The following is a 15,502-nucleotide window of genomic DNA, read 5'->3' as shown; positions in this document are numbered from 1 at the left end:
AAATGAAAAAATAAAGTCTGCCGCTGTAGTATGTATGTGTGTTGCTCTATACAGGAGGCTTTCACTAACTTGATCAGTTGGCCTCTTCACGTTAAAAAAAAAAAAAAAATCTGCATTTGATCACTCTTTTCAAAGGTAACGATATCTTTTGGGTGAACTTGTTGATTCCAAAAGCATCATTGCTTTGTAAGGCTGCTCAATAATAGTTCTGACGCTGAATGACAGTTGTATTGTATTGGGTTGGTCTAGTGTGTTTACGAGACAGTGTCACGTTTCGGATACCATTTGTTTGGGTTGGTTTTTTGTTGACTTCTTAAATGTGAGTGAATGAAATATTTCTGTTCTGCCGCCGGAATGTCTAATCCTCATTAATTTTACTTTGTGAGTAGAACTGTAGCTCTTCTGAATACCCTGAATCTTTAGCTCTTCTGAATACCCTGAATCTTTGAAGGTATAATAGAGAAAGAATTTTATTGTTGTAAAATGGTTGACTTCGTAGTCTGAAGGAATGAGTCAATCTCTTGGTGTTGATGCATTGCTCCGATTTTTTGAAACTCTTCATCATCCTCTTTAGGAAAACGGTGATAACCGAAAGGGAACCTCCTTGATTGCAAAACCAGGCTATAGTTTTCGAATGAGAAACGTCAGAGAGCCATTGGCCAACGCAAGGGGCCATTGTTGCGACTTAAAAAAAAAAAAAAAAAAAAAAAAAAAATACACTGACGAGGAGACACCAGAACTTTCAAAGCCTTTTTTTCCCCCATAACTGCTTAAAGGAAACCCATTAGCTAGGACCAGGTCATCACTTTTAAATTTCGACAATGGGGTCAACGCCAAAAGGTTAAAATAAGGTCAGATCTTTAACACTCCTTTAACGGGTTGGAGGTAGGGGTTAAGGGAAGATAACGAAGAGGGCAAGATTGGGGGGGTGTCCCCTTCCCCTACCCCCATGAACACACGCACACTCACACACAAAATACACACCCTTCCTTCCTCGCCCCCGCCATGCTGTGTAGGGAGGGAGGGAGGGGGGGGGGGGGGGTGGGGGGGGGGGGGGTTGGTAGGTGCGTTATCGTGCAACATCAAGACAGGTCCAACTCATTGTTAAGTCCAGCTGTCTCATTAGGAAATCTCTTGCCTCCTCCTTGCAAGACAGTGACCTCCTCGTCCTCCCCTACCCTTTCTTCCCTTCCCCTTCTCCCCCCTCCTCTTCCCAACTCCAGTTATTGTCTATGGGGGTCCGTTCTCCACTCCTACTCTTGCGGTCGCGTTTCTTATCTTCCTGACTTTAAGGATCATGCTCTGCTCAACAAAACCCCCTTTCTCCTCCTCCTCCCTCCTCCTCCTCCTCCTCTCCATCCTCCTCATCCTCCTCCTCCTCCTTCTTCTTCTTCTTCTTCTTCTTCTGTTCGAATCCCTTTGCCAAAAGGCCTCTTTCGTGAATAGAGTTTGTTCCTATTAGGAGACAGGGTTAAGTGAACGAGATGAGGCTCTTTTTTTGGCGTGGCTTATTTTTCATCGGGGTCAGCGGGGCGAATTTAAACTGGGCACATAAGCAAATTAATACGCCCAGTCTATTGCTTAACCCCGGGTTAGAAAGTATAGTCGCTCTGCGTAATCAGTATACTCCATCTCAAAGACCACCGGAGGATCTTGAGAAACGGAGAACAAAAACGACACAGTTCAATGGTCAGCGAAGTTGAATTTCTTAGGCGAGTCAACTCTGGCTCGATCGTGGTCATTTGGCTCTTTAGGTTCACTAATTAGGCAAGTCGCCTTTGCAGTGCTTTCACGGAATGATAATTTTGAAAAGAATGCGGGACCCCTTCTACGCCCCGTGGAGCTTGCAAGTAAACAAAGAAAGCACCAGAAGACTGTTCAATAAGCTTCTTGTTTAGTAATTGTTAGCATACATGACGAAAGATAACGTAACATATAAGGTATCTTGATGTCCCTTTCCTTCTCATTCTTAAAGAGCCACTTCCTAATGCACTCCTCTGATTTGCACTCTTCTGCTCCTTTTTTGAAGAAAATCTTAAAGAATCAAGTTCCAAAGGTTGTATTTGTATCCATTAGTGAAAACAACGCATTGTAAACAGTTTTTATATTCATCTTGAACATTTATTGTACGTTTAATAAAATTTATAATTTGAAGGCGAATCCAAACAGCTTTCACTGACTTGTTGGATACTTTAAGATTTTTAGGTTGTAGGTTAGAGGTGAAAATACAGGGAAGGGTCTAGTCATTTTCTCCAACTTTCCACTCTTTATAGACACTACTTTGGATCTTGTTCTCTGCAGCTACTCTAGTATCCCGGTTCGTCTTCCTTTGTAACTGTTACTCGCTGGACATTGTGAGCACCGTGTTCTTTGGAAGCTTGAATTTCGAGTCAATGGCCTCTGTGGACGTGTTCCATATGAATATGGTTTTGTTCTGAATAACAAAAATAATAATAATAATGGAGCAAACTTGTAGAAACGAGTTCCGCTCTCTCATCTATTTTAGATTTTAGTGATATGCTTTCTTATGTGTTCTTGAACTTTACATTTCGTTTGCTTTTAAAGATACATACATGCCTGTCATTCTTTAGATAGAGACTACATTGATGCGCTTTGCTTGTAAGTCCATTGCGTCATCTTCCACTGCATAGCAAGGCTAGGTTAGGGCTGTTCTTCCTACCTTGGTTTCCTTTTCACTGTGTGAATTCAGGTTATTACGAGGGCTGTTTTGTGAGTATGTGTAGGAGAGAGAGAGAGAGAGAGAGAGAGAGCAGAGCGAGAGAGAGAGAGAGAGAGAGAGAGAGAGAGAGAGAGAGATTTTTGCATTGAACAAATACGACAGCCGAGTCTAACATTAAAAAATGGTTTTTATTCGTGTCACGAGTTGTATGCAGTCGTGGAATATGTTATTTCATGAAATACACAGGGCTCTCTCTCTCTCTCTCTCTCTCTCTCTCTCTCTCTCTCTCTCTCTCTCTCTCTCTCTCTCTCTCTGTACGTCAATTTCATAGGGCTCGCTCGTGTCATGCTTTCGCTCAAATTCATATACCGAAAACCTCCATTGAAACTTAACAAAAAGTTCGTGATCTTTATGTACCACACTAATGATTTCATATTATTATTATTATTGTCATTATTTACTAGTTAAACCTATTATCATCTTACATTGTATCTCGGTATGCATTAAATCCGGATGGATGGTATATATTTCTTAAGGACAAAACAGATAATTAAGAAGGGTCAAGTCGTGCTCCCTACCCATATATATATATATATATATATATATATATATATATATATATATATATATATTTATATATATATATAGAATACAAAATTTATATATTTATATATTAAATATAAATAGATAAAAATAAAAAATTTATATATTTATATATAAATATATAGAAAAAAATATATAAATACATAAAAAATAAATAGATAAAAGAAAAATTGGTATCTCGGCAGTCGTGTGCTCTATCATCTCTGACAGATGACCCTCATCTAGATGGTGTCTTACTTGTCGTCGTGAGCAGCCTTTGGCAGCGGGAAAAGTCAAAGGGGCAGTCGAAAAGAGCCCGATAGCAGTACCCAAAAAGGTGCCAGGCGGCTTCCCTTCACTGGCAGCCACACTGATCAGTAGGGGTGATGTCAGTGTGAAAAATGAAGGCGGAGTCTATCATGTGGTGTTTTATGAAATTTATGCAGATGTTGTTATGTTTTCTTCGTAATATATTTCGTGACTCTTGGTACTCGAGTACGCTTTTTTCATAATTGTTCCGTAGTTGCTTCTGGACGTCATAGGGAGAAGAAGAAAAAAGAGAAGAAGAAGAAGAAGAAGAAGAAGAAGAAGAAGAAGCAAATGTGATAGACGAGGATGAAGAGATTAAGAAACAGAGGGATTCATATCTGAATTGTAGCTGTTTTTAGTATTTTTGGTCCCAATCTCTTCATTTTATTGACTGTCACTTTCTTATAATAATAGACATGATTTATTGGCAAAATATTGCAGTTTCAGAACCAGGCAATATTTTTCGTGACGGGAAAATAAAACTATCAATGCAATTATGAATACTTGGTTACTAATTGCTCCATACACGTGAGATGCATTGCTATGTTCTTTCCAATTTTAATTTAGAAACATCACGTCTTAGCTCGAGCCACATAAATGTATACATTTGGCACCGAAGTACTTAAACGACGGGATAACAGGCATTTGATGCAATACCGCAGTTGTTGTCTCTATTCTTGGCCATTTTGATGTAGCCCTGTTCTCCCCATCCTTCGCCCCAAGAATTCTTGACCAGGAAGTATTCCTGTCCATCCTCCTCGCCAAAGCCAACGGCCAGCACTGCGTGGTTGAGCATTTTAGAATGGCAATGGGGTTCGTAGTAGACTCCTGCGGGTAAGGTAAACACGATTAAGGGTTATGCTTTTCGTTAACAAGATGGTGATGTAGGGTACATTTTTCCTTAAAAGAATTTTTAAAAAGTCGTATGTATTAGTTTTTTTTATTTGCTGTTTTTAAGCTGTTGGTGATAAAGCTGGACTCAATTTTTAAATTCTGAGTTCAGCTATATCTGTTGGAAGAATAGCTAATATTTGTATATATTAGTTTTCCCGGTTATTATCATCTACTTTCGTGCACATTATGTTTGAAAGTTGAATTAAAAAGATTTTTTATGAGTTAAGCTTTCTATTAAAAAAATAACTTATATTCTTATACAGTATATTAGATATTTTGCCTTTATTGCCTATTTTCTAACAGGTGTGGAAGGTGAACTCGGAGATCTTTTCATATTACAGTCAATTTTAAATGAATTTTTCCACGTTCTCTCCCCATACATAGTTCATTCTCTTAAATGTATTGTGAGCAACACTCTGCAGGGAGGTAGTGCCATCAGTGCTCCTCACGCGGTGCACCATAGGCATTACTTAAGGTTCTTTGCAGCCTCCCATGGACCCCTAGCTGCAACCCCTTTCATTCCTTTTATTGTACCTCCGTTCATATTCTCTTTCATCCATCTATCTTTCCAACCTCTCCTAACAATTGTTTCATGGTACAACTGCAAGGTATTACTCCTGTTACGCCTTTTAAGCCTCCTTTCTTCTCAATTTTCTTTTCAGCGCTGAATAACCTCATAGGTTCCATCGCTTGGCTTTTGGCCAAAATCTTATATCCCTATTCTTATTAAGAGCCACGAGTTGCTTAGGGAAAGTCGAGATCCTTACCAGAGGAATAACTCGAGAAGGACGGCTTGGACGCATCGATGCAGACGCTGACTGGGCCATTGTTCTGGATGGCGTCCTCCAGAGCCTTCTCGTCGCCTGTGGCGATATCAACGTAGTCCTTGCAGGTGGCGCCGATATCCTGGGTGTCGTGGCGGCAGGAATCGTCCTTGAAAAAAAGAAAGTTAAATATTTGGGACTGGTCAACCCACTGATGAATATAACGGCGTTGAACCACAGCAGAAATTTCAATTAATAAAAGTAAAAACTTAAAAATATTTCATTTTATTTCATTTTTTATTTATTTAAAAATGGCAAAACAATTTCTTGACACCGTGATCTGGTTCCCTAACAATGATTTCATAGTTAGGTTAGGTAGGATCCTGTTGACCAAAGTTAATGAGAATCTATGTTCTCCTTAGGTTCCGTCCACAACGGTGATCTTTGCTCGGCGTTTCCCGCAATTTTTCCGGTTCTGACGTCACATCGAACAAGATCGTGTTAGTTTATTTATTTATTTATTTATTTTTGCAGGTTTGTTAAATTTTCTTTGGAGAATTACTTCTCTCTTAACTCTATTTGTATGTTTTGTCATTAAACATTATTCAGTTTTTAAGTGAATCTTTTCAAGTTTTTCTATTAATTAAATTCACTAGTTCGCACATTCGTAAATAAATAGATAAATTAAATAAATAAATAAAATAAATAGATAGATAAATAAATAAATAAAGTAAACAAATAAATAAATAAATAAAATAAATAAAATAAAATTAAATAAAATTAAGTAAATAAAAGAAATTAAAGTAATTAAATAAATAAAATAAATAGATTAACTAAAGAAATTAATAGCTTAAATAAATTAAATAAATTAAATAAATAAATAAATAAATAAATAAATAAATAAATAAATAAATAAATAAATAAATGCAGGTACTGGTACACATCTTCAACCATCCCCAGGAGAGATATCTGAGGTCTTAAAATCGTTCGTCTCCAAGAAAATTAGATAAAAAGGTCTTTAACGGTAACATCGATCACCAGTAAAAACAAATGAACAGAGACCAGTTTCTGCTTAGGTTCCTTACCACTGCTTGATAGGGGTATCGGGACTCCGTGTTGATTCCTCCGACGTCCATGATGTACAGGAACGCCATCTGGGGCCACCCGCCGTTGCATCCAGCGTTGCCCCAGTCCCCAGAGCAGTCGACCAAGTCCTGCTCTGAGAGGCTGACCAAGTTTCCGGTGGCTATTTGATGGACGCCCTCCAGAGATCCAGTCTGTTCGCGGGGATCGACCAAAGTGTTTATTTCGGGGATCGATTTTAGAGCGTGATGCGTTGCTAAAGCATTAAATATGAGTTTCTGGTATAATACTTGTGCTTTAGCTAGCTAATCATGCGATAAATTAGGTAGTAAGTTACTTGGTTGGATAATGAGTAGGAAAGAAAATTAAAATGGGTTCCCGTTCCCGGACCACATACACAAATTCATACAAATTCATAATTCCTTTATTTAAGAAAATTGAATCATATTGGTACGAGATTTAGTACTTTTGCCAGCAGTACTGATGCGGTACTCTAAAGTTTAACGAGATCAATACATCCTTTTTTCACTCCTCGAAAGTTTGTTTCATGAAAACCAGAAAAGTTAAAGCATATGAAAGTTATTTTGAAGCCATTATCTCTAGGTTAATAAATCTCACAAATATTTCAAATAATTGTAGTTCCTTAATATCCTTGTTACCGACGGATAGGATGTCATGGTAATGAACATAGATATATACTTATAGGTTATGAACACTGCGTCCTTGGCTGTGGTAAATTTAATATTTCTCTGTAAGTACACAATTTATTGTACAGCATCATGAAGCTACGCTTATTGTTTATACCTGTTCATTTATTGGTCATTACTTTTGTCTTTACAAGAATCTTCATCGATATGAATATTGTTAATTTTGAAATTGATGACGTATATATCCTGCAAAGTTAATTTTAAGAAACGACAACACTTGCATTGTCTCTAAACAACTTTCAGATGCCCGTAAAATTAAATAACTATAATTATGACTGAAAATGTAATTCCCAGGAAGAGCTATTTATCATCACCCAACTTCTCTCGAAGACGTTGCGGAATCCACAAAGACTTCGTCTTTATCTTACCGTCGAAAAGGCCCAGCAGGACCCGCACTGCTGCTGGTCTTTGACGGGGGTAACGGCTCCGTGGTCCCTCCAGTCCCAGGCGGCAGCCACGGGCGTCTCGGAGGTTCTGTGGAGGTTTTTCCCTTTGGCGGGCGGGCCCTTTGAGGCCGGTCATTTTGGAGACGACCTCCTCTTGGGTCTGGAAAAGCAAATTAGGTTATAGTTATGACGTCGAGGGTTTTTGTTTTAGTTTCCTTCGTCATCACCCCTTGGAGGCGGTCATTTGGAGACGACCTCCTCTTGGGTCTGGAAAAGCAAATTAGGTTATAGTTATGACGTCGAGGGTTTTTGTTTTAGTTTCTGCCTACAAAGATTTCCTTCGTCATCACCCCTTGGAGGCCGGTCATTTTGGGAAGGTCCTCCTCGTAGGTCTAAAAAAGCGAATTCATTTGTAAGCGCTTGTTTCAACGTCTTATTTTTGCTTTTCAGTATTTCTGAGTAATTTCCAATTCAATTGATTTTATAAACTCTTGCTCGAATCCTTGAAGGCAGAAGCCCTCTGAGAGCTCACTGGTCTGGTAAAAATATTTTGATGATAATGCACCCTGATCAGTCCTTAATATTTTTCCTTATTCCTTCTATTTTTTTTTTTTTTTTTCCTCTCTCTCCACCAATTGAAGACTAAAAGAACCCCATATTATCGTTATTGTAACTCTATTGTCAGCGAATTATAGGACGAATTGTCTTACCATGTCGGCAAACTTGTTCACGGCAACGGTGTACGTCTCCAGGCCTTGTTCATAGCGCTTGTTGTGTTCCTCTATGAATTTCAGCTTCTCCTCAAAGACAGACTTCCTGTAGAGTTCCTCTTCCTGGCTGGCATAGGATTTTCCATGGGTTTTCTGCAATGACGAGGAAAAATAAACAATATTTCTTATGTTAAAATTATAAGAAATATTGAGAAAACTCGGTATAAAATTGAAACATGCCTGAAAGAGGGCCTTTTCCCTTATTATTATTATTATTATTATTAGCAGGAAGCAGACCTTCTCGAATACATTTCTTATTAAAAAGAATGGCGTAGTTAATTGAATTTATCTTATAAAGGAAAATAAAGAAAATTCTTTATAAGATAAATTCAGTTAACTGCCATTCTTTTTAATAAGAAGGTATTATTATTATTATTATTATTATTATTATTATTTTATTATTATTATTATTATTATTATTATTATTATTATTATTATTATTGATTATTATTATTATTGAGAAACAAATCCACAGTTTTGCAAATGCACATATATTTAATTTTAAAACTTTAAGGATAGCTTTTGGGAACAGATTCCCGAAAGCTATCCCAGAAGATTATTGAATTTGAATTTATGTACATTGACATAAACTGTGGATTTGTGTGTCTATTTGAAGACTCGTGCTATTATGAGTATTTTTTAAATATTATTATTATTATTATTATTATTATTATTATTATTATTATTATTATTATTATTATTAGTTATTATTATTATTATTATTATTATTGTTGTTGTTGTTGTTGTTGTTGTTGTTGTTGTTGTTGTTGTTGTTGTTGTTGCTTTTTAGGTTTAGTCTTCTTGATTTGTTGAGCAGTATTTACCCTGAAGGACCTACTAAACTTACCTTGAATTCCTCCCACTGGTCGGTGGCTGAGGTCAGTGCAAGCGTGCACAGGACGAGAACGAGGACTTTCATCTAGAAAAGAGGCGAAAGACAAGAAAAAATGATGAAAGATTGTCTTGTCTTCAGAGATATTTAAAAAAAATATATCAATTTGAATACAATATTTTCAGTGATATTTGAAAAAATAATATATTCGCAATTTGTATAAATATTTTCAGTGATATTTGAAGAAATATATTCTCAATTTGAATAAATATTTTCAGTGATATTTGAAAAAATATATTTTCAATTTGAATGCAATATTTTTGAGAATATTGCCTTCTTTTTCATGAATGATTTTTGCTTCAAAAATAATTTCAAAATTCGCCCAAAAATACTAGGACAGTGAATGTAACTTAAACGAAGTTTTAAAAAATATTTAGACTTGAATACCATATTTTTAGGAGTATTGCCCTCTTTTTGATGGCTGCTTTTATTTAAAAAATCTTTCAAAAAATTACCTAAATAAGGTAATGAGTATAACATAAAATAGAAAAATAATATATCATTCAATGTTTCAGATCTAAAGCACTTAATATCTTGTTTATAGGTAAGTTTTTGCGCAATTTTAAGTGTTGTGGGCACTAGGTACTGAATTCAATTATTGCTTGGGATAATTATGCTCTTTCTATGTCTTCAGTCCCATAAAACGTGTTTGGCCTACTCCTTTACCTGGGTAATTATGTCGTTGTCAGTTCAGTTACCCTTACCATTCCAAATAAAAAGTTACCCGTACCATTCACAATAAAAAGTTACCTTTACCATTCACAATAAAAAGTTACCCGTACCATTCACAATAAAAAGTTACCTTTACCATTCACAATAAAAAGTTACCCGTACCATTCAAAATAAAGTTACCCATACCATTCAAATCCGTACCATTCAAAATAAAAAGTAACCTGTACCATTCAAAATAAAAAGTTACCTTTACCATTCAAAATAAAAAGTTACCCGTACCATTCACAATAAAAAGTTACCTTTACCATTCACAATAAAAAGTTACCTTTACCATTCACAATAAAAAGTTACCTTTACCATTCACAATAAAAAGTTACCTTTACCATTCACAATAAAAAGTTACCTTTACCTTCCACATTAAAAAGTTTACCCGTTAATACCATTTCAAAATAAAGTTACCCATGACCATTCAAATCCGTACCATTCAAAATAAAAAAGTAAACCTGTACCATTCAAAATAAAAAGTTACCTGTACCATTCAAGATAAAAAGCTACCCATACCATTCAAAATAAAAAGTAACCCGTACCCTTCCAAATAAAAAGTTACCCGTACCATTCAAAATAAAAAGTATCCCGTACCATTCAAAATAAAAGTTACCCGTACCATTCAAAATAAAAGTTACCCTACCCGTATTCCAAACTTAAAAAGCTAAAACCCGTACCAAAAATTGAAAATAAAAAGTTACTCGTATCATTCAAAATAAAAGTTACCCATACCAGTCCAGATTAAAAGTTACCCGTACCATTCAAAATAAAAAGCTACCCGTACCATTCAAAATAAAAAGTAACCCGTACCATTCCAAATAAAAAGTTACCCGTACCATTCAAAATAAAAAGCTACCCGTACCATTCAAAATAAAAAGTAACTCGTACCATTCAAAATAAAAAGTTACTCGTACCATTCAAAATAAAAAGTAACTCGTACCATTCAAAATAAAAAGTTACTCGTACCATTCAAAGTTAAAGTTACCTGTACCATTCCAAATAAAAAGTTACCCGTACCATTCCAAATAAAAAGCTACACATACCATACAAAATAAAAAGTTACCCTTACTATTCAAAATAAAAAGTAAACAGTTATCCGTACCATTCAAAATAAAAAGTGATCCCGTACCATTCCAAATGAAAAGCTACCCGTAACATTCAAAATACAAAGTAACCCTTACCATTCAAAATAAAAAGCTACCCGTACCATTCAAATTAAAAGTTATCCGTACCATTCAAAGTAAGAAGTAACCCGTACTATTCAAAATAAAAAGTTACCTGTACCATTCAAAATAAAAAGCTACCCGTACCATTCAAAATAAAAAGTAACCCGTACCATTCAAAGTAAAAATTAACCCGTACCATTCAAAATAAAGTCACCCTTACCATTTAAAATAAAAAGTTATTCGTACCATTCCAAATAAAAAGTAACCCGTACCATTCAAAATAAAAAGTCACCCTTACCATTCAAAATAAAAAGTTACTCGTACCATTCCAAATAAAAAGTAACCCGTACCATTCAAAATAATATAAAAATTATGCTGAACTCGACGGTCGGAGTCATCTATATGAAGGCATTTTACTATATAAAAGAAACGAGTTATTATAACTGTTGAGATACTTCCAATATCTGGGATTAAAATAATATCTTTTTTAGAATTCAAATGACCATTTATTGCAGAAGGGAGAGGGGGGGGGAGGGGTGTTATTTAGGCTGAAGCTTATAACACTTTCTCGTATATAATGCCCAGTATTTCATCCACTCTATTTCCTTTTCTTTATCTTCAAATTTAGTTATGGACTCCAAGTTGAATGGAAGGAAATCGGTAAAATGATGCTTTCCTGTATTTTGACATTTAAAAAGGTTTTAATTTAGAATCTATTTCATCCTTTAGATTGAAAGTGTTATTGTCTGTGCCTAGATGCTCCATAGCAGAGAGAGAGAGAGAGAGAGAGAGAGAGAGAGAGAGAGAGAGAGAGAGAGAAACATCACTTTATAAAGTCTTAGTTGTGTAGCTGTGCTGAAATTACATCCCGCATGACCTTCTCCGTAGTGTATTTCACGTTGTACACTGCAGGCTTTACGCTTTACATAAGGTTGTTCTGTACAGCGTCCCTTCGGCCTCTAGCTGCAACCCATTTCATTCTTTGTACTAAACCTCTGTTCATATTTTCTCTCTTCCAACTTACTTTCCACCGTCGTCTAACAATGATTTCAACATTATTTTCAGCGTTTAATCACATCATATTGGTCCCAGCGCTTCGCCTTTAGCCTAAGTCTTAGATACGATACCAGTTGCAACAACCCACATTAAAAATACGTTGATACACTACAAGAATCCAAACTCGTGTCTCTTACCTTGGGGGACGACTGAAGCTGGCCGACATCAGGCGCCCTTTCTTATATATATTAGAGCATCTGTGTGCAAGAACAACTCTCCGAAGCGCCAGGTGTCTCTTTTCACGGAGGAAAGTCAGGCGCAGAATCCCCTTATCGTGGCTGACTTCTCTGGGGAAAATGTACTTGATTGGGGAATACCGCTCGGAAGCTTATCAGTGCAGGAACGGGGCTGAAGGTGTCGTCTCAGGGTCACTTTGCATTTTTTTTTTTTCCTCGCTCGTTTGATTGGTTGAAGGTTTATTGCTGTTCACTGGCTTCGCTTATAACAAGTAAAAATGTGTTGAAGTTTCCTCGGCGCAGTTGAGTTTTCTCTACAGTGTTTAATGCTGTATAAGTCGTGGCCGTTGAAGCTTTCTACCCACGGCCAGGTGGTGGCGTATCTTATAGAGTTGCCAGACGCTCGGTTATGGCTAACTCTAACTTTAAATAAAATAAAAACCAATGTGGCTAGAATGCTGCAATTTGATATGTTTGATGATTGTAGGATGGATGATGAACATACCAATTTGCAGTCATCTAGGCTCAATACTTTTCAAGATTGAGGGTGGACAGAAAAAGGCATCTCAATAGTTTTCTTTTACAGGAAACTCAAAAGGTTGCCAGCAATGGAAATGCATTTTTTTGCATGAATTAGTAATTTGTAGTAAAGGAGGAATTTCTGCAGAGTTTTAACTGATTAATATCACATAATCTATTCATACGCAATCTTAATTAAGGCCCATAGAATTACATATTAAGTTGGTGAAAACTTATGATAATAAAGTAGTAAATGGAAAGCATATTTTATGAAGGCGACCAGGTTACTGAACGAACGTAAGTAACTGCACTTACTTGAATTCATGTTCATGTAAGTGCTGGTAACTAAACTTTAGTGCGAAAAATGGAGAAAATGATGAATTTAATGAGCCAATAAAGGTGTCGTAAATTATAAGAGGAAATACTATTTTACAGAATTTTCTTGGTTTAAAATAATTAGATGCCTTTGGTGTTTCCCATGGAATCTTAAAAAAAAGAACTTACTAAAACCCCGGAAAATACAATTTTATTTTTTTACCCACTCATGCTACCTCTTCAAAACAAGTCCTGCTCCCAATTAGTAGCCAGATGTTTTTAGAAGACTGTTATTCGTATCTCGTGAGATTTTTTTTTTTTTTTTTTTTTTTTAAACGAAATCGCCGGAGGGATCGAATGGGTACGAAATGAGGTTGGACCTCTTGTTTTGCTGGAATTAACTAAATGAAGAGGATGAAAGAGTTTGGAGGAACGAATCGCTAGAAGGAGGAGAGCAGAAATGTATAAGAAAAAAAAAAAAAAAAAAAAAAAAATTAAATTAAAAAGCGGATCCAAGAACCACCTTGGGGAACAACTTGACCAACCAAAAGAAAGAGGTCGGAGGAAAGTTCTAGAACGAACCACGGGAAGAAAAACACAAATTTGATCCTGAAAATATAAGGTTTTTTTTTTTTTTTTTAATTTCCCCTGGCAATACCTGATGCATTACCAGCGGACCCAAGAACCACCATGGGGAACAACCTGACCAACCAAAAGAAAGAGGTTGAAGGAAAGTTCTTGAACGAACCACGGGAAGAAAACAAATTTGAACCTGAAAATATAAAAGACAATATTTTTAAATTTCCCCAGACAATACCCTGATTCATTAACAGCGGACCCAAGAACCACCTTGGGGAACAACGTGACCAACAAGAAGAACAGCAACAACATTCATTCGAAAACTTCCTCGCCAGGGGGAGTCCGGTGACAAGAGCGAGCCACGATGATTCTCCAGGAAATGTTTATGGTTCCTTCGCTAGTCGTTGACGCCCTCAACTCTGCTCACACCTGATACTGTTTTTATTGCTCCGGGTTTACAGCACCTGCTCGAGGAGCTGGGCTCTTACGAGTGTTCGTCCCGTTGATTTATTTAACTCAGAGGGGCTGAGCGTCGAGGTAGATAGATGCTCGTTCAACGATGAAGACGAAGGGTAAATGAAATAAAAGTTTCAAGGACATTTCAATACATATAAACGAAGCATAACTGACTGAAGGTCATTGAGACTTGAATGAACAAAGCAGGTTATGTACAAAGTCAAGGACATGCCTACAAAATGATGAAGACGAAGGGCAAAAAGAAGTAAGAGTTTGAAGGAATTGCTATGCATATATATGAACGGAGCATACCTGAAGATAGGCCATTCAGTGTTGAGTAAACATGACAGGTTCTAAATAAGGTCAAGGATATTCAGTACAAGTGTACGAAGGATACGCTGGAACAGGTCATTAGGAGTTGAGCGCACGGGACAGGTTCCTTAGAAGCATAGAGGCTTAATGTGCCTGTATACAAAGCTCACATAAGCGCCTCAGTGGCGTGGTTGGTTTGGTGTTTGCTTCTCACCTCGGTGGTCGCGGGTTCGATTTTCAGCTATTCCATTGAGGAGTGAGAGATGTGTATTTCTGGTGATAGAAGTTCACTCTCGACGTGGTTCGGAAGTCACGTAAAGCCGTTGGACCCGTTGCTGAATAACCACTGGTTCCATGCAACGTAAAAACTCCATATAAACAAACAAACAAACAACAAAGCTCACATGAATAGGAGTACTTATCGTCCAGCCCACAAAATACATTTCCCAAGGGCTTAGTACTATAAAGTGGATGCATACAAAGACTTCATCTGACGGGACATTCGGCGTGAAACCACAGAGTAAATTTCTTAGAACCTTAATGGCATGAAGATCGGATAGAAAGTCACCACTACTCCAGTAACAAATGAAAGATATCCGTTGAGATCGCCTGTTCAGGGCATGGGGCTGACCGTCGTGTTGACCTCTTTGAGTTTGAAGGAATTACACAGACTCCCTCTTTACTCTGTGAGTTCTGTGGGTATCGAACAGCCATTGTTGCTGATAGATGTTTCATTATTTGTATTGTAATATTCTTGTATTTCATATTTCTTTTAAAGTTAGGAGCTCAGGACATTAATAGACCCCCAGATTTCAGCGTTAGAATAGCTGTTTGAGCTATAAAATACGTTAGCTGAAATAGCACATATTTATTTATTGATTTATATATATTTATTTGTTCAGCTCTTTCTCCTAGCTAAGTAACTATAATAATCAACTCTTTCGATGGATTTGTTCGTTTCTACAGTTGTGTAACATCGGTATCAGACTCGCTTACAAAGTCGAGAATTCGAAAGGAGAAAACAAAGCAAGAATGGGTAGAGGAGGAGTCTGTGCATTTCCGCTGCTTTCCTTCACAGCGCATTCCTCTCCGGCTCATAACTCAGCCCGAGACATTATTTCACTCTAATGGGACGATAA

General features: G+C 36.8%; 2 protein-coding genes across 4 annotated transcripts in view; one reads left to right on the top strand and one right to left on the bottom strand.

The window, feature by feature from the left end:
• The window catches only part of LOC135198489 (uncharacterized), a 190,719-nt gene that overhangs the window by 108,648 nt on the left and 66,569 nt on the right, over window positions 1-15,502 (top strand). The window lies entirely within an intron of this gene.
• Window positions 4,061-9,165, bottom strand: LOC135198832 (crustapain-like). The gene is made up of 7 exons (XM_064226803.1): window positions 9,023-9,165; window positions 8,116-8,268; window positions 7,649-7,672; window positions 7,388-7,537; window positions 6,315-6,506; window positions 5,233-5,398; window positions 4,061-4,399 (listed from the first exon to the last, which is right to left on the bottom strand). Exons 1-7 carry the CDS (start codon window positions 9,092-9,094, stop codon window positions 4,194-4,196), a joined length of 963 nt encoding a protein of 320 aa, XP_064082873.1. The 5' UTR covers window positions 9,095-9,165; the 3' UTR covers window positions 4,061-4,193.

This window comes from Macrobrachium nipponense, chromosome 22 (assembly GCF_015104395.2).
Source record: "Macrobrachium nipponense isolate FS-2020 chromosome 22, ASM1510439v2, whole genome shotgun sequence".
NCBI classification, from domain to species: Eukaryota; Metazoa; Arthropoda; class Malacostraca; order Decapoda; family Palaemonidae; genus Macrobrachium; species Macrobrachium nipponense.
The sequence above is the reverse complement of the archived record's forward strand: the minus strand, read 5'-3'. Positions and strand labels throughout refer to the sequence as shown.

Coding starts and splice junctions, on each gene's coding strand:
- LOC135198832 (XM_064226803.1), bottom strand. CDS start 9,094: ATGAAAGTCCTCGTTCTCGTCCTGTGCACGCTTGCACTGACCTCAGCC. Junction 7,673..8,115: donor TGAACAAGTTTGCCGACATG/GTAAGACAATTC, acceptor TTGCTTTTCCAG/ACCCAAGAGGAGGTCGTCTC. Junction 4,400..5,232: donor CTTCTCGAGTTATTCCTCTG/GTAAGGATCTCG, acceptor CCTTACCCGCAG/GAGTCTACTACGAACCCCAT.